This window comes from Podarcis erhardii (genome assembly GCF_964252035.2).
Source record: "Podarcis erhardii genome assembly, chromosome: 4".
In the NCBI taxonomy this organism is placed as follows: Eukaryota; Metazoa; Chordata; class Lepidosauria; order Squamata; family Lacertidae; genus Podarcis; species Podarcis erhardii.
In genome coordinates, this window is record NC_138508.1 from 1,279,708 (window position 1) to 1,302,115 (window position 22,408).

The following is a 22,408-nucleotide window of genomic DNA, read 5'->3' on the forward strand; positions in this document are numbered from 1 at the left end:
AGTCTTAAACTGGTGTCTGGGAGGAGGAGATTCAGACGGAGCTTCAGCGGTCTAGAGTTTGAGACGTAGAGCTGCGCGCCGCGACTTTGAAATCGAAACTGAACTTCAATAAAGACTTTTGTAAATAGTAACGCACTGGCGTTGGTCCTTTGTGAGCTGGGACCTCGGGCAGCTCTGACACATACGCTTCGGGTTACAGACTCCGCTGACCCAGAAATAGTACCTCAGGTTAAGAACTTTGCTTCCGGATGAGAACACAAATTGCACGGCAGCAGCGGGAGGCCCCATTAGCTAAAATGGTGCTTCAGGTTAAGAACAGTTTCAGGTTAAGAACAGACCTCCGGAACGAATTAAGTACTTAACCCGAGGTACCACTGTGAATACTACAGTATAAGGTTTAAGTCTTTTTCTGCGGCTTCTCTCTCATCCCCTCCCTTAGTTATGAGGGGTCTTTCCGTGAGGTACTTTTGACACAGCCCAGCTTCCTTCACAGCGAGGGGCCACTTTTCCTGGGTTCCCCTGAGGTATTTTCCTTTGTATGCCAGACCCAGGGGATCCTCTCAGCCCTTGCCACGGACTTGGGAATCTCCTTTTCCTATGAGATCTCTCTCCTCCTGACTGGAAGGAGACCCCAGAAGAAGAAGAGGAGAGTCTTCCCACAGCTTCTCCCTCCAGCTTCTCTTCCATCTGAATTCTCCCTTCGGACCCTCAACATGGTCTCCCCATCTCAGCTGTGAGGCTCCTTCCTCTGGCTCCATAGAAATTCTCCTCAGAGCGGAGGATCCACTCAGATCAGAGCCACTTCTCCCTCCCTCCCTCCCCCCTCTCCTCATCCCCATCTTCTCCCAACCTTCCCTCTCTCCCATCTCAAATCCCCTCAGAAAGGGCTCTCTTTATTTTCCCTCCAAAAGTGCTGGCGCCACCCCCCTCTGGGTAGCCAATCAGAATCAGGCTCTGGCCCCCTGGTGGAATGGTGAGGCACTGCACCCCAGACTCTGCTCTGGCTCTGCTGTCCGTCACAGCAGCCAGCTGCCCCAGCAGGCCTTGCAATCTCCCCACCGCTTGAGCCGTCCTCCATTGTCTCCCTAGACAGGTGGATGAGGAGAGAGCCATTCAGGGGCCACAGGAAAGGGGCATCGGGGGCCGACAGAGGCAAACTGGAGTGGGGCAGCATCGTTGAAAGGGTGCCTACGTCTCTCTCTTCTTCCTTCTCAATATCCGTTATTGCTAGCTAAGAAATTGGGGGAAAGGCAGCTACTCTGTGTCGGGTTTCTTGGGGTTGAGATCTGTAAGCTGAGTATGGTACGATTTCTCAGAAATAAATAGGATACACTTTTATGGGTGTTGCGGAAGATTCCAGGTTGATTGATGACTCATCCGCCCAGCCAGTCGGGTGCAAGTCCCTCATGGATCCATGCGGTCGGTAAAAGAAGCAAGTTCCGGCCAAGTAATTTGGAGCAAAACAGCGGTCAGTAGACCTTGATCTTTCTTGTTGCCCAACAGGTCCCCACAGGAGCAAGAACCCAGAACCAAGGGTTACCTTGACTTTTACCCAGAGTACATTTCACAGGGCATCATGAATAGGCCCATACTACATCACAAAGGAGGAGGGGTATAAGATATACACAGGTTCAGCAGGGGCCAGACACCGCTCCCAACGCCTCTTAAGTGCCCATCACCAAAAGAACAATGAGTCCCTTGGCATCTCCTTGCCCTCAGGACTTGTCTGGAGATGGGCTTTCAGAACACCTGACTTGCTAAATTGCCTCTGGGGATGTCTATTGTTGCCCCCCCCCGTCACTCCCTGGGTGGGGGGCCGTGTATGTGCTCTCAGGCTTGGGGAAAGATGCCCTCTTCCGGCTGCCCACGTGACTTCCTGCTTCTTGGTTCATGGAGGGAGGTGGAGCCCAAATTCACCTTTCTTTCGGGGTTAAAATGCCATTTGAATGAGAAGAGTCGTTTAAAGTATGGATTTTCTACGAATTTATAAAGCTAGGTATCTTCCCTGCACTGTCAAGTCAAAAGCATACATTCAGGCCTAATATTTGTAACATTGCAATAACTATAAAGATGTGCCCCCCCGTCATTTCCGTAACACGGGTAAGTGAACTCATATTTGAAACAATGCAGACGCAGTCAAGAAGGATTTTTCTCTAGTGTTTCATTCAGCCTCTTAGATTATGTGAAAATGATGGGAGATACCGTCTGCAGATGAAATTAAACCTGTGCTTTTATTTATTTTCATGGTATAAAAGGTAATTTTAAAGAAAGCAATGGTTACAACAGTAAACAACAAATTGCTTGTCCTCATGGAATTGCAGACTTTCATCCAGCCATGTGTTAAAGTTTAAATTGATTATTCTAAAAGATCACGCCACATTTTCCCACGAGTGCTGGTTAGATTCCGGCAACAGTCTTCACAATTTATGTATTCAGTAAACATTGGCCACGCGTTATAAAAGGAATACGGACTGTGTTCCCCCACCTTTTGGATACTTAAATTGTGAGGCCCAGAACAGAACACAGGATTTTAGGTGGGGCCTGACCAAGGTAGAATAAAGTGGTACTATTCCTGCCCTTGATCTGATTCTGCCTTCCGCCACATTGACCTGTGCTCCCCGTTTGGTGTCGTCCGCAAATGTGATGAGCATCCCCTTCAGTTCCTTCACCCAAGTCATTTATAACGAAGTTGAACAACAACGGGCCCAGGACAGAACCCTGCAGCACCCCTCTTGTCACTTTTCCCCAGGATGATGAGGAACCATGAAGGAGTCCTCTTTGGGTTCGGTCAGTCAAATCCACCTAACAGTTTCCTCATTCAGCCCACATTTTTCCAGCTTCCTCACAGAAAGATCACGGGAGACTTTTCAAAATTTGCCTTACTGAAATCAAGATGCACTATTTCCACAGCTGTTCCCTGATCAACAAAGTTTGTAACTCCATCCAAAAGAAGGGGAGGAGAGATTTCTCTGGCTTGACTTGTTTTTGAGAAAGCCATCCTTTCATCTTGTATGTTTCTGTTGCGAAATCTTCAGATGGATGGCACATAAATATTAAAAATGATAATAAATAAGGATATCGACAAGCTGCAACATGTGCAAAGGAAGGTGATTTATGTAATTATTTAATTTGTATACCACCCGACCCAGTAGTGCCAACTTGAATAAAATCTTGGTGGGGGGCCAGGTAAGGCCCTCCTTGCACAATCAATCACATGACACATGCAGGTCATTGGAATGGCGATGCCTATCAACTGGGGGGTGGCCCCCTCAAATATATCATTGGGGGGCAAAAGCCCCTCAGCCTCTAAAAGTCGACTCCTGTTCCCACATAACATAAAAACACAAAATGCACATCTGTAACCCCCCTCACTACCACATTTTAAAAGGGCATTAGATGTCAATCAGGCAAAGGCCTGGTTAACAAGGTGCGAATTTCCCTGGCTCCTAAAGCTGGATAATGGTTTTTCCAACCGTTGCATGAATTCTCTGATGGGAATTGAGATTGGAGCTCTGACTGAAGCTCTTTCCACATTCCATGCACTGATAGGGTTTCTCCCCTGTATGAATTCTCTGATGGGAAGTGAGATCGGAGCTCGTCCTGAAGCTCTTTCCACATTCCATGCACTGATAGGGTTTCTCCCCCGTATGAATTCTTTGATGGGAAGTGAGATAGGAGCTCGTCCTGAAGCTCTTTCCACATTCCACGCACTGATAGGGTTTCTCCCCTGTATGAATTCTCTGATGGGAAGTGAGAGAGGAGCTCTTCCTGAAGCTCTTTCCACATTCGAAGCACTGATATGGTTTCTCCCCTATATGAATTAGTTGATGGGAAGTGAGAGAGGAGTTCTTACTGAAGCACTTTCCACATTCCATGCACTGATAGGGTTTCTCTCCCGTATGAATTCTTTGATGGTAAGTGAGATGGGAGCTCGTACTGAAGCTGTTTCCACATTCCACACACTGATAGGGTTTCTCCCCTGTATGAATTTTCTGATGCTTAGTGAGATTGGAGTTCTGACTGAAGCTCTTTCCACATTCCACACACTGATAGGGTTTCTCCCCTGTATGAATTTTCTGATGCTTAGTGAGATGGCCTCTCTGGCTAAAGCTCTTTCCACATTCCACGCACTGATAGGGTTTCTTTCCAATGAGAATTCTTTGTTGGGAAGTGGAATGGGAGCTCTGACTGCAGCTCTCTCCACATTCCAAATTTTTGCATGGCTTCTCCTCTCCGGGGGTTTTCTCATGTTCATCCTTGTTCTTGTTTTCCAATTCATCAAAATCTGCAATGGAGACAAAAAAGGGATTAGAGCCTCAGGAACAAATCAAGAAGAACTGAAGGGAGTTGGGTCTTTGTTCATTGCCTTTGTTGGTTGTTATTAACCAACATTTTTATTAATATATTCTGATGGTTGTTGAATGTTGATTTGTTTGATATACAGTAGTGGCCAAAATTGTGGAAGCCTTTTGGGGGAAAAGTATATTTCAGATATTTGATGGCTCGTAACACGACTTCGTTTAGAGTAATACCACAAAATTATGTATCAGTGGAAAGATAATTTAATGAAGAAAGTCATAGCAGAATAACCAGAAAAAGGAAGCACAACTTGCTTAGCTTGACTTTTGTCAGTGTGTTATGTTATACTGTGGAAAGTTGATATAAAATTTACAGATTGTATATTATTAAGAGAGAATTACATGAAAATGATGTATATATGGTATATCATACCAGGGAAAATGGCAAAGATGTTTAAGAAAGAAAATAAGAGATGCTGGAGATGTAAAGAAAAGGAAGGATCATTTTATCATATAATAATAATAATAATAATTTTTATTTATTTATACCCCGCCCTCCCCAGCCAAGGCCGGGCTCAGAGCGGCTTACAAGCAATAATAAAAACAAGATGAATGATTACAACTTAAAAACAAAAATAAAATACAACATTAAAATAATGGAACATTAAAATATTAAAATGTAGCCTCATTGCAGGAGGAGAAGGAAAAGAAATGAAAAAAAAGAGAGGGAGGGAATAAAATTGGCTCCAAGCCAAAGGCCAGGCGGAACAACTCTGTCTTACAGGCCCTGCAGACAGAAATCAGATCCTGCAGGGCCCTGGTCTCATGAGACAGAGCGTTCCACCCGGCAGGAGCCAGAGTTGAAAAGGCCCTGGCTCTGGTTGAAGCCAATCTAACTTCCTTAGGACCTGGGACCACTAGGGTGTTGCTATTTATGGACCTTGAGGCTCTCCGTGGGGCATACCAGGAGAGGCGATCCCGTAGGTACGAGGGTCCCAGGCCGTGAAGGGCTTTAAAGGTCAAAAGCAGCACCTTAAATCTGACCCTGTACTCCACCGGGAGCCAGTGCAGCTGGAAAAGCACTGGGTGAATATGCTCCCATGGCAGAGACCCCGTGAGTAGCCTCGCTGCAGCATTCTGCACCCGCTGGAGTTTCTGGGACAGCTTCAAGGGCAGCCCGCATAGAGCAAATTAACAGTAGTCAAGCCTGGAGATGACTGTCGCATGGATCACTGTGGCCAGGTCGGGGCGGGAAAGGTAAGGGACCAACTGCTTGATGCGGCGAAGGTAGAAAAATGTCGCCTTGGCTGTTGCTGTACCTTGCGCCTCCATGGAAAGGGAGGCGTCAAGGATTATGCCCAAACTCCTAACGGAAGGCAATGGCACTAATTGGGCCCCCGCAAGAGAAGGGAGTTGGTCCCTCATCCCCATGCCATCCCGACCTAGCCATAGGACCTCTGTCTTCGAAGGATTTCGTTTCAATCGGCTCCCACGAAACCATCCAGCCACACCTTCCAAGCATCTGGTCAGTGTGTTCGGGGCCAAGTCGGTGTGGCCATCCATCAGCAGATAGAGCTGAGTGTCATCAGCATATTGGTGACAGCCCAGCCCAAAGCTCCGGATAATCTGGGCAAGGGGGTGCATAAAGATGTTAAAAAGCATCGGGGAGAGAATTGCGCCCTGCGGCACTCCACACACCAAGGAGTGGCGCGACGACATTTCCCTCCCTAGTGCCACCCTCTATCCCCGACCAGAGATAAAAGAGCACAGCCAGTTACGGGCTATGCCCTGTATCCCCACGTCTGCGAGGCGGTGGTCCAGAAGATCATGATCGACCATGTCAAAGGCTGCTGACAAATCTAAAAGGATCAGCAGTCCTGACCCGCCTCGATCCAGTTGTCTACGGAGATCATCTGTTAGGGCAACCAGAGCCGTCTCCGTCCCAAAACCAGGACGGAAACCGGACTCAAATGGATCTAATGCCGATGTTTCCTCCAGAAACCTACCAAGCTGTTCAGCAACCGCTCTCTCAATTACCTTACCCAGGTATGGAAGATTTGAAACTGGGCGGTAATTGGATAGGTCTAAGGGATCTAATGAAGTTTTTTTTAAGAGTGGACACACCACTGCTTCCTTCAGTTCCCCTGGGAATGTCCCCGTGTCAAGGGACAAATTGATAATTTCAACCAGGGGGGTCCGCGCAACATCTGGACACTCCCTAATCAGCCAAGACGGGCACGGATCAAGGAGGCAGGTGGTGGGCCTACCAACTTGGAGGAATCTATCCACATCAGTAGGGAGTATCCGATCGAAATGGTCCAACACTGGACCTGAAGTCAGTCGAGGGGCCTCCAGTTCAGTCACTGTATCTAAATTGGCAGGGAGGTCACGGCGGAGCAACAGGACTTTCTCCGCAAAAAAAACTCGCGAATGCCTCATAGCTCTGGGTCAAATTTGTGCTTAAATTTGGTTGTCCTCCTAAGGACGTTATTGGCCTAATTATTTTAAAAAGTTGTGCCGGGCGAGAGCTAGCGGATGCAATGGAAGCTGCAAAGTAAGATTTCTTAGCAGCTTTCATAGCCATCTCATAGGCTTTCATAAGCATCCTATAAGATGTTCTTGAGGCTCCGTCACGAGTCCGTCGCCATACTCGCTCTAGCCGTCTGAGATCCCGCTTCATTTTCCGGAGCTCCTCAGTAAACCAAGGGGCCCGGTTTCGACGGGGTCGCAGAGGGCGCTTAGGCGCGATCTCATCAATGGCTGCCAAGAGCTGGTTATTCCAGTACTCAACAAGGTCATCTAATGAGGCGCCAGGAGGAGCAGGGTTCCGCAAGGCTTGTCGGAATCTATCAGGATCCATCAGTTTTTGCGGACGAACCCAAATTGGTTCGCCACCCGAGCCGGGGAGGAGCGGGAAGTCAATCTTGGCTTTCAGAGCGTAGTGATCAGACCATGGCACTTCCACAGCAGGGAGCATGATCACATCTATGCCAGCCCCAAAGATCAGATCCAGTGTGTGGCCTGCTTGATGAGTGGGGCCCAAAACAACCTGGGAGAGCCCTAGTGTTGCCATGGAAGTCACTAGGTCCAGAGCCTGTGAGGAGGGAGCGGCATCGGTATGGACGTTGAAGTCTCCCAAAACCAGTAGGTTTGGGAACTCCAAGGCCCAGCCCGCCACCACCTCCAGCAGGTCTGACAGGGTGGCTGCAGGTGTGCTGGGTGGTTGGTACACATGTGGTGGGAATGCAAATGCATTAAAGAATATTGGGAAACGATATAAAATGAACTGAAATAAATGTTTAAAATGAGCTTTGGTAAACATCCTGAAGGCTTTCTGTTAGAGTTACAGATAGGTAGCCGTGTTGGTCTGCCATGGTCAAAACAAAATAAAAAAATTCCTTCCAGTAGCACCTTAAAGACCAACTGAGTTAGTTCTAGGTATGAGCTTTCGTGTGCATGCACACTTCTTCAGATACACTGAAACAGAAGTCACCGGACCTTTCTATATAGTGAGAAGGTGGGGAGGGGTATTACTCAGAAGGGTGGTGGGAATGGGTGATTGGCAGATAGCTGCGATGAGCCTGTTGACGACTCTTAACGACTGCAATAGGTCTAACAGGAAAAAGCAAGGGGTGAGAAGGTGAAAAATGGCTTTGTCATGTATAATGAGATAAGAATCCAATGTCTTTATTCAAACCAGGTCTCTCCATAGTTTTAAGTTTGGTGATAAGTTGCAAAGAGAAGCTGCTGAATTGCAACTTATCACCAAACTTAAAACTATGGAGAGACCTGGTTTGAATAAAGACATTGGATTCTTATCTCATTATACATGACAAAGCCATTTTTCACCTTCTCACCCCTTGCTTTTTCCTGTTAGACCTATTGCAGTCGTTAAGAGTCGTCAACAGGCTCATCGCAGCTATCTGCCAATCACCCATTCCCACCACCCTTCTGAGTAATACCCCTCCCCACCTTCTCACTATATAGAAAGGTCCGGTGACTTCTGTTTCAGTGTATCTGAAGAAGTGTGCATGCACACGAAAGCTCATACCTAGAACTAACTCAGTTGGTCTTTAAGGTGCTACTGGAAGGAATTTTTTTATTTTGCTTTCTGTTAGGTATCTCAAATCAAGAGCTGCCAAAAGAAAAATGGACATTATTTATGTATGCTACAACAGCGGCAAGAATCTTGATAGCGCAAAATTGGAAGATGGAAGAAATACCATCAAAAGAACAATGGTAAGAAAAACTGAGGAATTATGCAGAATTGGCTAAGCTAACAGATAAACTACGAGAGAAGGACAAAAAGGATTTTAAAAGTTTGGGAACCATTTACAGGTTACTTACAGAAACAACAACTGGCAGGGTCTGAATAAACGTTCACAACTTTATTATAGTAACAGAAAAATTAGAGAAATGGTAAGGGAATTTACTTTTATATAAAGCAGGACACAATAAATAAAACTAAATAACTCAGTAGAGGGGAAGTTGAGGGAAGTCCAGAGGACGGGAGGGAGAACATTTGTATATAACATGTTGATTGATATATTTTTATTTGTTATAAAATTCAATAAATATTCATTTTAAAAAAAGAAAAAAGAAGAAGATTGAGGAAAACTTAACCAAAGCTGGCCTTTCTATATTTGTGAAGAGGTATAAGGAGACTCCCATGGACTGCAAGATCAAACCTCTCCATTCTGAAAGAAATCAGCCCTGAGTGCTCACTGGAAGGACAAATCCTGAAGCTGAGGCTCCAAGACTTTCGCCACCTCATGAGAAGAGAAGATTCCCTGGAAAAGACCCTGATGTTGGGAAAGATGGAGGGCACAAGGAGAAGGGGACGACGGAGGACGAGATGGTGGGACATTGTTCTCGAAGCTACCAGCATGAGTTTGACTAAACTGCGGGGGGCAGTGGAAGACAGGAGTGCCTGGCGTGCTCTGGTCCAGGGAGTCACAAAGAGGCGGACACGACTAAACGACTAAAGAACAACATAAGGAGACTCAGTCACTCCAAAATCAGACTGGTAAAGGCAGGAAAAGGTGCACAACAGCAAGTGACGATCGAAGAATGAAGGGACTGTGCCTACGTGGCAGAAGAAAATCATCTGGGTGTTTACAAGATGACATGGGGCAATGGAAGGTGAAGTTGAGTGCAAGGACTGGTCTAAATGCTAGAATTCCAAGGGAAAAGCCATTATCTCTCAAGCCAAGGTGGAAAAGATTAAACTGGGCTAAAACCCATGGTAACTGGACAGCGGAACAATGGGACAGTGTTATTTGGAGCGATGAGACCCCAATCTCCTTGCTTGGTAGTGAGGGCATGAAATACGCGAGGAGGAGAATCGGAGAAGATTTACATCCTACTTGCATTATACCGACCGTGAAACACCCAGACAGTGTGATGATCTGGGGTTGTATGACAGCAAAAGGTGTGGGCAGAATTTGTGTCATTAATGGGAACGTCAATGTCCCCAAATACATAAATCAAATACTTGAGCCTAAATGTGAAATCCTATTCCACTGCTGGAATGGCCTGGGAATAGCCCAAGCGAAATGAGGGGATGAGGGACCAACTCCCTTCTCTTGCCATTGCCTTCCGTTACGAGTTTGGGCGTAATCCTTGACGCCTCCCTTTCCATGGAGGCGCAGGTTACAACAACAGGCCTAGGCGACATTTTCCCACCTTCGCCGCATCAAGCAGTTGGTCCCTTACCTTTCCCGCCCTGACCTGGCCACAGTGATCCATGCGATGGTCACCCCCAGGCTTGACTACTGTAATTCGCTCTACGCGGGGCTGCCCTTGAAGCTGTCCCAGAAACTCCAGCGGGTGCAGAATGCTGCAGCGAGGCTCCTCACGGGGTCTCTGCCGTGGGAGCATATTCACCCAGTGCTTTTCCAGCTGCACTGGCTCCCAGTGGAGTACATGGTCAGGCTTAAGGTGCTGCTTTTGACCTTTCAAGCCCTTCACGGCCTAGGACTCTCATACCTCAAGGTCCATAAATAGCGACACCCTAGTGGTCCTGGGCCCTAAGGAAGTTAGATTAGCCTCAACCAGAGCCAGGGCCTTTTCAGCACTGGCTCCGGCCTGGTGGAACACTCTGTCTCATGAGACCAGGGCCCTGCAGGATCTGATTTCTTTCCACAGGGCCTGTAAGACAGAGTTGTTCCACCTGGCCTTTGGCTTAGAATCAGTTTGATTCCCTCCCCCTCTTTCTTTTTCCTTTCTCCTCCTGTGAAAAGGCTGCATCCTAATGTTTTAATGTTGTATCTTAATCTTTTAAATTGTATTTTAATCAACTTGTTTTTATTACTGGTTGTTAGCCACCCTGAGCCCGGTCTTGGCTGCGGAGGCCAGGGTATAAATAAAATTTTATTATTATTATTATTAATAATAATAATAATTCCATCTTGGTTTCACATTATCACAGCTGCAGAACTAAAAAACTTGCTTCATGCCATGGGAAGGTGTTGTAAGGACGGAATTAAAGCTAAAGGTTACCAAAATCAGTATTAATTGACATGGAGAGAATTTCTGTATATCTCCCTTTTTCTATGTGTTTCACATTTCTTTTTTATGACTGCTGTTCTAATAAATACAGATAGGTAGCCGTGTTGTTCTGCCATAGTCAAAACAAAAAATTCCTTCCAGTAGCACCTTAAAGACCAACTAAGTTAGTTCTAGGTATGAGCTTTCGTGTGCATGCACACTTCTTCAGATACACTGAAACAGAAGTCACCAGACCCTTCTATATAGTGAGAAGGTGGGGAGGGGTATTGCTCAGAAGGGTGGTGGGAATGGGTGATTGGCAGATAGCTGTGATGAGCCTGTTGAAGTCACAGTTGCAGTCGTTAAGAGTCGTTGAGATTTCCAGGCAGATAGGACGATCCCACAGGGAGCCTTACCAAGAGAGGCCACGATCCCCCGATTCTCCTCCATGACGTCCTTATGCAGAGCTCTCTGGTCAGGATCCAGCAACGCCCACTCCTCGTCCGTGAAACGAACAGTGACATCTTCAAAGCACACTGGACCCTAAAAGAAAAAAGGAAATGTCCTCCTCTGAGACAGCAGAAATATGATCTGCTACACAATGCTCTGTTGTTTCCTTCCTCTTAATTGCTGCGCTATATATATATATATATATATATACAATTTTAACTAATAATCTATAAAATGTACCACAAAACTTATCCCTCATACAATCTTTTTAGACTTCCATCAGCACCTCTGATGATCCACCATTTTATCCACTTCTTAGGCATTTCTTAACTTTATATTGCCTTTACATCTCTTAACAAATCATCCTCCCCCTTGTCCATTTTTTCCATACTTCTAATAATACTCCTCACAAAACGTCTTGCAACCCTACAAATGTCGTCTGTTCTTCACAATTACTTTTCAGTTTACTCCAGTCTTCCGTGAATTTCTGGTCTCGACGGTTTTGAATCCTTCCTCTTAGTTTATCTAATTCTGCTGCGTTATTTCAGTAGGATTGCTTTGCTGCACATTTTAATTATGGGTAGCTATTTTAATGCTTTAATTCAATTATTTTATTCTGCTTTTAATTACGGGTATTTGTCTTTGTGCAAATAGGTGGTTCTCCAACTTATGTTTTCCACGTTATTCTGCCTACGCAAGCATCCCAGTTTCCCCGATGGAAGGATCCACTTTCTCCTCTCCTCGTGAGTTGTTCTGGGGAGGTTCCCTCCCAGTGCCCTAGAGCCAAATTCCAGGGGTTCAAGGGGGCATGGAGAGGGGGAGGAGTGGGGGGCAGGCTATATTTCGCAGCAGATGTGGCTGGCTAGGTGAATCCTGGCCTCTATTTGTTCTCGTCTGTCCACAGCTTAGAAGCCTATTTTAGCATTTAGTGATGAATATAGAAATGTGGTGTGGTGTGGTGGAGTCTCCTTCTTTGGAGGTCTTTAAGCAGAGGCTTGACAACCATATGTCAGGAGTGCTCTGATGGTGTTGGCAGGGTGTTGGACTCGATGGCCCTTGTGGCCTCTTCCAACTCTATGATTCTATGATTCTATTCTATGATTCTATGAAATACAAGAAGCCTAGTTTGGATGGCCATCTGTCTTGGGTGATCTAGCTGAGACTCCTGCAATGCAGGGGGTGGGACTTGATGAACCTTGGGGTCCCTTTCAACTCTAGGATTCCATAAAAACTGCAACTACGGATGAATCCTACTGGCGACATTCACAAGGCTGGTGTCACAGAGTTATACAGGCAGGAAATCCCATAGTTCACAGCTGGAGTTAACAGCGAGAACACGATATTCACAATCTTGGCTGAGTTTCAGGCGTAATGAGCAGCTCATTCCCGGAGGGTCTGTCACTTTGCATTTCTTAGTGCAGAAAGTATGGATCTGATATTGATATTTCCTATAAAGGTGTACGACAAGGCTGTATATTGTCTCCCTGCTTATTTAACTTATATGCAGAATTCATCATGCGAAAGGCTGGACTGGATGAATCCCTAGCCGGAATTAAGATTGCCGGAAGAAATATCAACAACCTCAGATATGCAGATGACACAACCTTGATGGCAGAAGGTGAGGAGGAATTAAAGAACGTTTTAATGAGGGTGAAAGAGGAGAGCGCAAAATATGGTTTGAAGCTCAACATCAAAAAACGAAGAGCATGGCCACGGGTCTGAGGAGATTTCACCCCTCCCATACCCAAGAATCTCCTGATGATCTCCTGAGGTCTCTGCTGACTCTACAGAGAGGAGGAGCAATGTACTGCTCTCTACTTAATTAGTCAAGTGAGTGAGTCTCTGTGTGAATGAGAGAGTCAGTCAGTGTGTCGGAGAGAGAGTGCAAGAGATTGTGTTTATAGATAAGATTGCTGCTAAGAGCAGCTGCAGGCACTCAGAGTATAGCATTGATTTATGCTCAGAATATTTAGCTCTGTATATAGTTTTGTATCATAGCTGTAGCAATAGAATAAAAGGAAGATATTCTACAGAGCTGCTCTCCGAGTGGTTTATACTCTGCAAGACTCTGCAAAACGCTGCTGTGCAACGAATGTATTATTGAGACAGTGAATCCGGTGCTCTCAGCTCCAAGCTGTGAGTCCAGAGCACTGTGACCTGTTCCTGTGGGAAAGGAGGTCTCTGGCAGTGCTACCCAGCTCGCCTAGCCCAGTCGGGGCTGTAGTGCATGAATCCAGTTGGTACACTGGCTCAAGGGCGATGCTGACAGGGTCCCATCACCTTCTGGCAAATAGAAGGGGAAGAAATGGAGGCAGTGAGAGATTTTACCTTCTTGGGCTCCATGATCACTGCAGATGGTGACAGCAGTCACAAAATTAAAAGACGCCTGCTTCTTCGGAGAAAAGCAATGACAAACCTAGACAGCACTTAAAAAGCAGAGACATCACCTTACCAACAAAGGTCCGTATAGTTAAACCTATGGTTTTCCCAGTAGTGATGTATGGAAGTGAGAGCTGGACCATAAAGAAGGCTGATCACTGAAGAATTGATGCTTTTGAATTCTGGTGCTGGAGGAGACTCTTGAGAGTCCCATGGACTGCAAGAAGATCCAACCTCTCCACTCTGAAGGAAATCAGCCCTGAGGGCTCACTGGAAGGATAGATCGTGAAGCTGAGGCTCCAATACTTTGGCCACCTCATGAGAAGAGAGGACTCCCTGGAAAAGACCCTGATGTTGGGAAAGATGGAGGGCACAAGGTGAAGGGGACGACAGAGGACGAGATGGTGGGACAGTGTTCTCGAAGCTACCAGCATGATTTTGACCAAACTGCGGGAGGCAGTGGAAGACAGGAGTGCCTGGCGTGCTCTGGTCCATGGAGTCACGAATAGGCAGACATGACTAAACGACTAAACAACAACACTAATTAATTCAAGAGGGTTCCGGAAGCTTCTCTGCGTAAAAGAAACAAGCAGAAGGTTCCTGGTGTTTGGGTTAAAGTGGCTCTGTCATCTCTTCTGTCAAGGTCATGCTGACTATAAGAAGAGGCCAGAAGGAGCCTGGGTTTCACTTTCTCTCTCTCTCTCTCTCTCTCTCTCTCTCTCTCTCTCTCTCTCTTCCCTCTGGTGTTCTGTACATAGTATGCTGAGTGTTAAGGTTTAGACATTATAAGTTGTGGGACATTATAAGTTGCTGCAACTGGATTTCTTATGGACAGGGCCAATCCTGAACGTTTTAGATTTGTGAACAGATTATGCTCATTTGCCTTCAGTAGCAGTAAAACTCCGCCAGATGAAATACAATTGCCTCTGGTCTATTTTGGGGGATCCTGCAACGTCTTTACATTTTCACTCTGCTAACTATACATTGGAGTTCTGCTCTGGATCAATAATGAGTAGAATTGCAAGACAGGGTCTTCCTCCATGAAATCAGCTGCCAAAAGAGAAGGCCCCCGGCTCCCCACAGCTTTCTAAGTCCCCTCCTCTCTGGGGTTTCTGGCAAGCGATTGAACAGTGTGCAGCCTGCCTTTGCTCCTCCATTGTCAGATGTTTCCTGGCTCTGAGAGACAAGCAGGGAGGGTGGCTGCTGGCAGAAGGAGAGGGAGCCCCCGGTTGATCCTCCTTCTCCTGACTCACCTCTGCCTCTCGACCTCCCTCCTCCCACTCACCTCCTTCCTCTTCTGCCTCTGATTCTGCACTGCATTCTGCCTCAGAGTCTCCCAGCTCACTAAGCCCTGTTGCCCCTTCAGCTTCTGACACCTCCTCTTCCCAGGCTTCTCCCTCTTCTCCCTTTGACCGCTCATCCTTCCTCCACCTTCACTCCGTGGGGTCTGAGATGTCTTCCTTTCCTGGTTCCCTGGCTGCTTCCTCCCACCATTCCTCTGTGCCCAACCAGTCCATGACATTGCTCCATCCCTCGGCCTCTGTCCCCACAAGGCAGCTTCCCCTGACCTGATCTGGTTCCACAGCCGCTGTTCCCCTTCTGCCCCCATGAAAAGGCGGATCAGGAGGTCTTGCCGGCATCATTCTGTCACCTGCAAGAGCAAAAAAGGTAAGCAGGATGCCAGGAGTGCCTGCTTCTCTCACAGGTGAAACAGGGCATCTCTAACTACAGATGGGCCTTTGAGAAAGCCTTACCTGCTGAGTGCAGTTAGATGTTTGTGCCCATTTCATGTTAGTTGTGCAAAACTACTTCTCCCTTCCTTTGGACCCTTATTCCCAACTGTCCCCCCCCCAAAAAAAAAACAAGATGAAAAGAACCCACAGATGAGTTGGGAAACCAACAGAATGAGACCAAATGGAGAAAAACCACCTTCCTCCTTACCCAGTGGCCTCTCTCTGGTGTCCAACGGAGGCCTCTCTGCCTCACAGGAATCCAGGTCCATTTCTGCAAAATGATCCTTTCCCTGAAAGAGCAACAAGGATTCCAAACAGAGAATGAATGGCGAGAAATGTTAGAAAGAGAATGACAAAGACAAAAACTTTAAGGGTGTTAGATCTCATTCCGTGGATGCCTTCCCAGGAAAAGAATGGGCCAACAGTAGAGAATTATGGAATGTTCTCCATCCTGTTTGGAGCCCCTTGGGAGTATCCAGAGCAAAGACTCTCTCACCTGCTTTCTCTGTTCCTGCTTTCTCTCCTCTGCCTGACTCAGGAGGAAACCTTCGGCCAGGGCCACCGCCTGGGAACTGGTCTCCGCTCCACAGTCCTTCACCCAGCTCTCCATCTCCGGGGGAAGGACAGCCAGGAACTGCTCTAAGATCACCAGGTCCAGCATCTCAGCTTTCGTGTGCCTTTCTGGCTTCAGCCACTGATGGCAAAGGCGGTAGAGTCGGCTGCAAATCTCTCGGGGTCCTTTGGCCTCCTGGCAGCAGAACTGCCTCAACTGCTGGCTCTGCCCCTCTGAGTGGAGGGTGTCCTCCTCACCCAGGATCTTCTGCACTGGGTTTTCCCAGAATCCCCCACTGCTCCCAGTTTGGATGACATGGCCTCTTCCTTCTTCAGGGCCAGCTGAGTCTTGCTCATCCATCTGTGCTCTCAGGAAGTCTCTAAGAGATCGGAAGGAACCCTTTGGTCTTCTGCCAAGTTCTGCCTGTGCTAATGAGGTGCTAGCAAATCCTACAAAGCAAATACATTGTTTAGTTACAGAATTTTTAGGTCAGAAGAAGAGAAATGTTCCTTGAGCAAGCATGGATGAGTCTTCCTAGGAACCAGGGTGGGACTGTATGAAACCATGAGATATCTTCTGAAGAAGAAGACGGAGGAGGAGGAGAGAAGAGGAGGAGGAGGAAGAAGAGGAGGAGGAGGAGGCAGGCTCTAGCCCTCCTAGAAGGAAGATTGTGATGCAAAATGTGGAGGCCACTGAAGGGATTTCTCTGAGGTGAATCAGTCTGGTGCTCCTGCCTTTGAGTAAATGCAAGAAGTCAGAACTGACTGACAAGGGAATAATTTGTATCTTGTGGAAAATGGATGCCTGGCTCTAGTGGGGGTCCTCATTCGGGGGTCCTCAGGAGTTGCTCCCCCCACCCCCACCCCCACTCCCCTGCTTCTGTCTCCTTTTCCTGCACTTGGTCTCTCTGCCGCTCTCATGACAGATTTATGGGGTGGGGTCCCTTTTTCTTTGCTCTGAGGGCCAGGAATGTATCTGGACAAGGGCCAAGTGGGTGGAGCCAAAGACATCTCCCTTGAAGCTTAGGGTGAAGGGCAGGAAATTTATTATTCTATTAGATAGCTTCACACACGCACAGCCATTGATGCCCTGGTCCCTGGAGGCTCAGGGAGGAGCAGCGCCCATTTCCGGCTGCTTTGCCAGCACCAATCCCTTTGGGAGAGAGAGGATGGGGTCCTGGGATGCCCTGCTCTGGGTGCGAGGGGATGGCTGCCGTGGCCTCCGTGGGGAGCTGCCCTGGGAGACACGGGGAAACTGGTCCCCAATGCAGCAGCCAGACTCTGGGCTGGGATCCCTCTCTTTATCCCTGGCCTTCCTCTCTCATCTTTTTTTTTTGGGGGGGCTAGTCCACCTCGTACAGCTTTCGAAAATCATTTGCAGATGTTTCCTCTGTTCTGCAGTGACGCTGAGCGACGTCACACAGAGTTAAAGTCCCAGGGACTCCTTTGTTTAAAGAAGGGAGATTTTTCTGAAAGGGGGGGGGGGGCGGAAGGCCAAATGAGATTGGGATCCTCTGATCTGCAGGAAGGAGAGCGGGGCAGCCCTGGCCCCTCCCTGGCAGGACCCCCTCCTCCTCCCTGACTTGGGGTCCCCCCCCCTGCAGGAGCAGATCAGGCCCCCCCAGGCCCCCTCCCCTGCTGCAGCCCTGGGACCCCCACCAGATCCCAGAGAGAGAGAGGGGAGACTCACCAGATCCCGGGAGGGGAGAGCGAGGCAGCCCTTGCAGGAGAGTCCAGAGTCCTTGCAGGAGAGACACCCAAGCAGGGAAGGACTGGGGGGGTGGGGCTTGGAGCTGGAGGACCTGCCCCCCCTTGCTTCCTGGCCTCTCTAGGAAGGCAGCTCACTTCCCTTTAACCCTTGCAAGGCCAGTCCCCCCCCCCCCCCAGCTCAGCCCTCTCTCGCCTTTCTGAACCTCAGCTCTTTATTATTTTGAATGGCTTTAAGGGGGCAGCTTCCCCCTGGATCCGCCTATGGCAAGGGATCCTTTTTGGGGGGGCCTTTGGCTCTTGGCTGGGCTCTGAGCATCTCCCTCGGTCCCTTTTGGGGGGGCCTTTGGCTCTTGGCTGGGCTCTGAGCATCTCCCTCGGTCCCTTTTGGGGGGGGGCTTTGGCTCCTGGCTGGGCTCTGAGCATCTCCCTCGGTTCCTTTTTTGGGGGGCCTTTTGCTCTTGGCTGGGCTCTGAGCATCTCCCTCGGTCCCTTTTTGGGGGGCCTTTGGCTCTTGGCTGGGCTCTGAGCATCTCCCTCAGTCCCTTTGGGGGGGGCCTTTGGCTCTTGGCTGGGCTCTGAGCATCTCCCTCGGTCCCTTTTTGGGGGGGGCCTTTGGCTCTTGGCTGGGCTCTGAGCATCTCCCTCGGTCCCTTGGGGGGGGCCTTTGGCTCTTGGCTGGGCTCTGAGCATCTCCCTCAGTCCCTTTTGGGGGGGCCTTTGGCTCTTGGCTGGGCTCTGAGCATCTCCCTCGGTCCCTTTTGGGGGGGGGGGCTGTGGCTCTTGGCTGGGCTCTGAGCATCTCCCTTGGTCCCTTTGGGGGGGCCTTTGTCTCTTGGCTGGGCTCTGAGCATCTCCCTCGGTCCCTTGGGGGGGGCTTTGGCTCTTGGCTGGGCTCTGAGCATCTCCCTCGGTCCCTTTTTTGGGGGGGGCTTTGGCTCTTGGCTGGGCTCTGAGCATCTCCCTCGGTCCCTTTTTTGGGGGGGCCTTTGGCTCTTGGCTGGGCTCTGAGCATCTCCCTCGGTCCCTTTTTTGGGGGGGCCTTTGGCTCTTGGCTGGGCTCTGAGCATCTCCCTCGGTCCCTTGGGGGGGGCTTTGGCTCTTGGCTGGGCTCTGAGCATCTCCCTCGGTCCCTTTTTTTGGGGGGGCCTTTGGCTCTTGGCTGGGCTCTGAGCATCTCCCTCGGTCCCTTTTTTGGGGGGGCCTTTGGCTCTTGGCTGGGCTCTGAGCATCTCCCTCGGTCCCTTGGGGGGGGGCTTTGGCTCTTGGCTGGGCTCTGAGCATCTCCCTCGGTCCCTTGGGGGGGCTTTGGCTCTTGGCTGGGCTCTGAGCATCTCCCTCGGTCCCTTTTGGGGGGGCCTTTGGCTCTTGGCTGGGCTCTGAGCATCTCCCTCGGTCCCTTTGGGGGGGGGGCTTTGGCTCTTGGCTGGGCTCTGATCATCTCCCTCTGTCCCTTTTGGGGGGGCCTTTGGCTCTTGGCTGGGCTCTGAGCATCTCCCTCGGTCCCTTTTGGGGGGGGGCCTTTGGCTCTTGGCTGGGCTCTGAGCATCTCCCTCGGTCCCTTTTTTGGGGGGGCCTTTGGCTCTTGGCTGGGCTCTGAGCATCTCCCTCGGTCCCTTGGGGGGGGGCTTTGGCTCTTGGCTGGGCTCTGAGCATCTCCCTCTGTCCCTTTTGGGGGGCCTTTGGCTCTTGGCTGGGCTCTGAGCATCTTCCTCGGTCCCTTTTTTGGGGGGCCTTTGGCTCTTGGCTGGGCTCTGAGCATCTCCCTCGGTCCCTTTTGGGGGGGGCCTTTGGCTTTTGGCTGGGCTCTGAGCATCTCCCTCGGTCCCTTGGGGGGGGGGGCTTTGGCTCTTGGCTGGGCTCTGAGCATCTCCCTCGGTCCCTTTTTTGGGGGGCCTTTGGCTCTTGGCTGGGCTCTGAGCATCTCCCTCAGTCCCTTTTGGGGGGGCCTTTGGCTCTTGGCTGGGCTCTGAGCATCTCCCTCGGTCCCTTGGGTGGGGCTTTGGCTCTTGGCTGGGCTCTGAGCATCTCCCTCGGTCCCTTTTGGGGGGGGCCTTTGGCTCTTGGCTGGGCTCTGAGCATCTCCCTCGGTCCCTTTTGGGAGGGGGCCTTTGGCTCTTGGCTGGGCTCTCAGCATCTCCCTCGGTCTGTTGGCCAGGAAGCGAGGAGCAGCGCAGCCCAGGCTGGAGTGCCGCAGGTGAGACGCCGGGGAGGGAGAGCCCTGCTGCCGCTGGAGGAGAGAAGCCGGCCTGGGAGAGTTGTTCTGGGGTGGGGAGGAGAGTGGGAAGCAGGGGAAGCTGCTCTCTTCCCGGCCCGGCTGGCCCTTCCGGGTGTCCGAGGGGGGAATGGCTCTTTCGGTCCTGCTTGGGGGGTTCCTGGTCTTCTCTCCTGAGGGCAACAATCTGGCCCTGAGACACACAAGTTCTTCCTTCAGTTACACTCACTTTGTGAAAACAAAAAATTCCTTCCAGTAGCACCTTAAAGACCAACTAAGTTAGTTCTAGGTATGAGCTTTCATGTGCATGCACACTTCTTCAGATACACATGCACACGAAAGCTCATACCTAGAACTAACTTAGTTGGTCTTGTAAGGTGCTACTGGAAGGAATTTTTTGTTTTGACTATGGCAGACCAACACGGCTACCTATCTGTAACTCACTTTGTGGTTGCCTCATTTCAGAGGGCCCAACTGCTCTTAGATGTCCCTCAAGGCAGCGGGTCCTGAGTTCTAGCCCTGCTGAAACAATCACAATGGCTGCCAAGGAGGAACCAAGCACAGTTCAAAATAAAGAAATCATATTCTCACCATGAATGAGCAAAACTTTCTTCTGCATGTTGCTATGCAAACATACAATAGTATACTATTTTCCCTTCCAGAAATGCTGAATTGCTGATTCAATGGACAAAAAATGCATGGCGGTTGTTATTATTGTTTATTAAGTTGATATACCACCTTCATCAAGAGATCTCAGGGACTTTTAAAACATAGAACACATGAGGAGTAGACCAATGATGCATCACCTCAAATTCTTTACTCAGGTGAGTGCCCTCCTTTTGAAGGAGGCAGGTGGAATCTCCATGGTTGCTGCTACTCCTGCCCTGGGTGCTGGAAGGAAGACCTGAGAGCCAGTGTGGTGTAGTGGTTAAGAGCGGTGGACTTGTAATCTGGGGAACCGGGTTCGCGTCTCCGCTCCTCCACATGCAGCTGCTGGGTGACCTTGGGCCAGTCACACTTCCTTGAGGTCTCTCAGCCCCACTCACCTCACAGAGTGTTTGTTGTGGGGGAGGAAGGGAAAGGAGAATGTTAGCCGCTTTGAGACTCCTTAAAGGGAGTGAAAGGCGGGATATCAAATCCAAACTCCTCCTCCTCCTCCTCCTCCTCCTCCTCCTCTTCTTCTACTTTTCCATCTGACTTATGAGGTTATTGATGTCATCTTTGAGACTTCTTAGGGTAGTGATAAAGTGGGATATCCAATCCAAACTCCTCCTCCTCCTCCTCTTCTTCTTGCAAGGCCTTTTCCCACTTGGCCTAGAGGGTGAGGACCAGACTCCCCCTGCTCAACAGTTGTTGTGTGGAGACTTGAATACATCTATACTAGCCAAGTATTCTTGTACTATCTCCTTAGTTATTCTGGGCTGTGTTTCCTCTGCTGAATCATTTGCTCCAAATTCTTCAGGTCGGGCATTGTTTTCTTTATCGGGCTTAAAAGGATGATAAGAAATGACTCTGTTAACAACTCACCAACTCAAACTATGGATGAAGTGAGGTCCTGTCAAGTCTTGCAAACGAACCAGATAATGCTTGAGATTCACCGATACACTCATAGATGGATGAACCGCAGACAAATTACTATGTCCTTGTCTCAGCTCCTGAATTACCATTACCGAAATGTAGATCTAGAAAATTTCCACTTCCTGCCTACCTTGAGAAACACCATGCGCCTATTTATGACCTTTAGGTCATCAACCCTCCCATCTCGACTCATGGAGATAAAGGATACTCTATGGTGGTTCCATTCTCTCCGCCCAGTGAGGGTATTTAAGGACGAAACAAGGAGGCAATTGGTCCCTTGCATAGAGTCAAAGCTAATGCAGATAAGGGAAACCAAGCTCAACACTAGAAACACTAATTGCCTGAAGAAAGAAAAGAACTCTGCAAGCCTAGAATTACAAGACCTGAAGAAGAGGCTAATGAGTATAAAGACTGAGATTTCTACCCAAAATATAAGGACAGTAGAGCCTAGAGCACAATATTTAAAGACCTCCAACAGCTCTTTATCCCATGGAAAGACATCAGTGCAACTCCCTGTTCCCTTTTCAAACGACACCGAATTAGATGAGGAATTTGGCGCCTCCGACATTTCTATGGCAACACCACCTAAAGAACTCTATGTTGCTGACAATCCGGAGATATCCAGCACCAAATCTACATCTGGACCTTTGCCTAATGTTCCAAAAACTTACCAGAATGATCAGCCTTCTCTACTGTACTCCTGGCGAGACAGGATGGACAGATCTTCCGAATTCGAATCTGGCTCTTTGTTGGCCAGTGATCCACATTTTATAACACATACCTCATTAATACTTCCACAGCCACAGATAGAATCAACAATCCTCCAATTAACCCAGGAGGGAGAGGGGGATTGACAGTTAATGAAACACCATGGGACTGTCCCCCCAGCTTGGGGTGCGGTTGGTTGGGTTTTATCTTCTAGGGATACTTACCCTATCAGACCTCCACCTCTTTCCCATACCATTTTGACCCAGGAGTCCTGGCCCAAGGATGACTTGTTATTGAGG

The 22,408-nt window shown here is 48.9% G+C and overlaps 1 protein-coding gene and 2 long non-coding RNA genes across 3 annotated transcripts in view; 2 read left to right on the forward strand and 1 right to left on the reverse strand.

The window, feature by feature from the left end:
• LOC309340935 (uncharacterized protein) overlaps positions 1 to 22,408 on the reverse strand; it is a 157,465-nt gene that overhangs the window by 82,759 nt on the left and 52,298 nt on the right. Inside the window, exon 6 of the mRNA XM_081860200.1 lies at positions 15,846 to 16,351. Coding sequence (XP_081716326.1) covers positions 15,846 to 16,351 — 506 coding nt within the window. The remainder of the gene's footprint in view (positions 1 to 15,845; positions 16,352 to 22,408) is intronic.
• Positions 1 to 22,408, forward strand: part of LOC309341366 — a 52,045-nt gene that overhangs the window by 638 nt on the left and 28,999 nt on the right. The window lies entirely within an intron of this gene.
• Positions 11,340 to 12,431, forward strand: LOC309341431. Its single transcript, XR_014156333.1, has 2 exons — positions 11,340 to 12,187; positions 12,355 to 12,431. It is a non-coding gene; the product is annotated as an uncharacterized lncRNA (long non-coding RNA).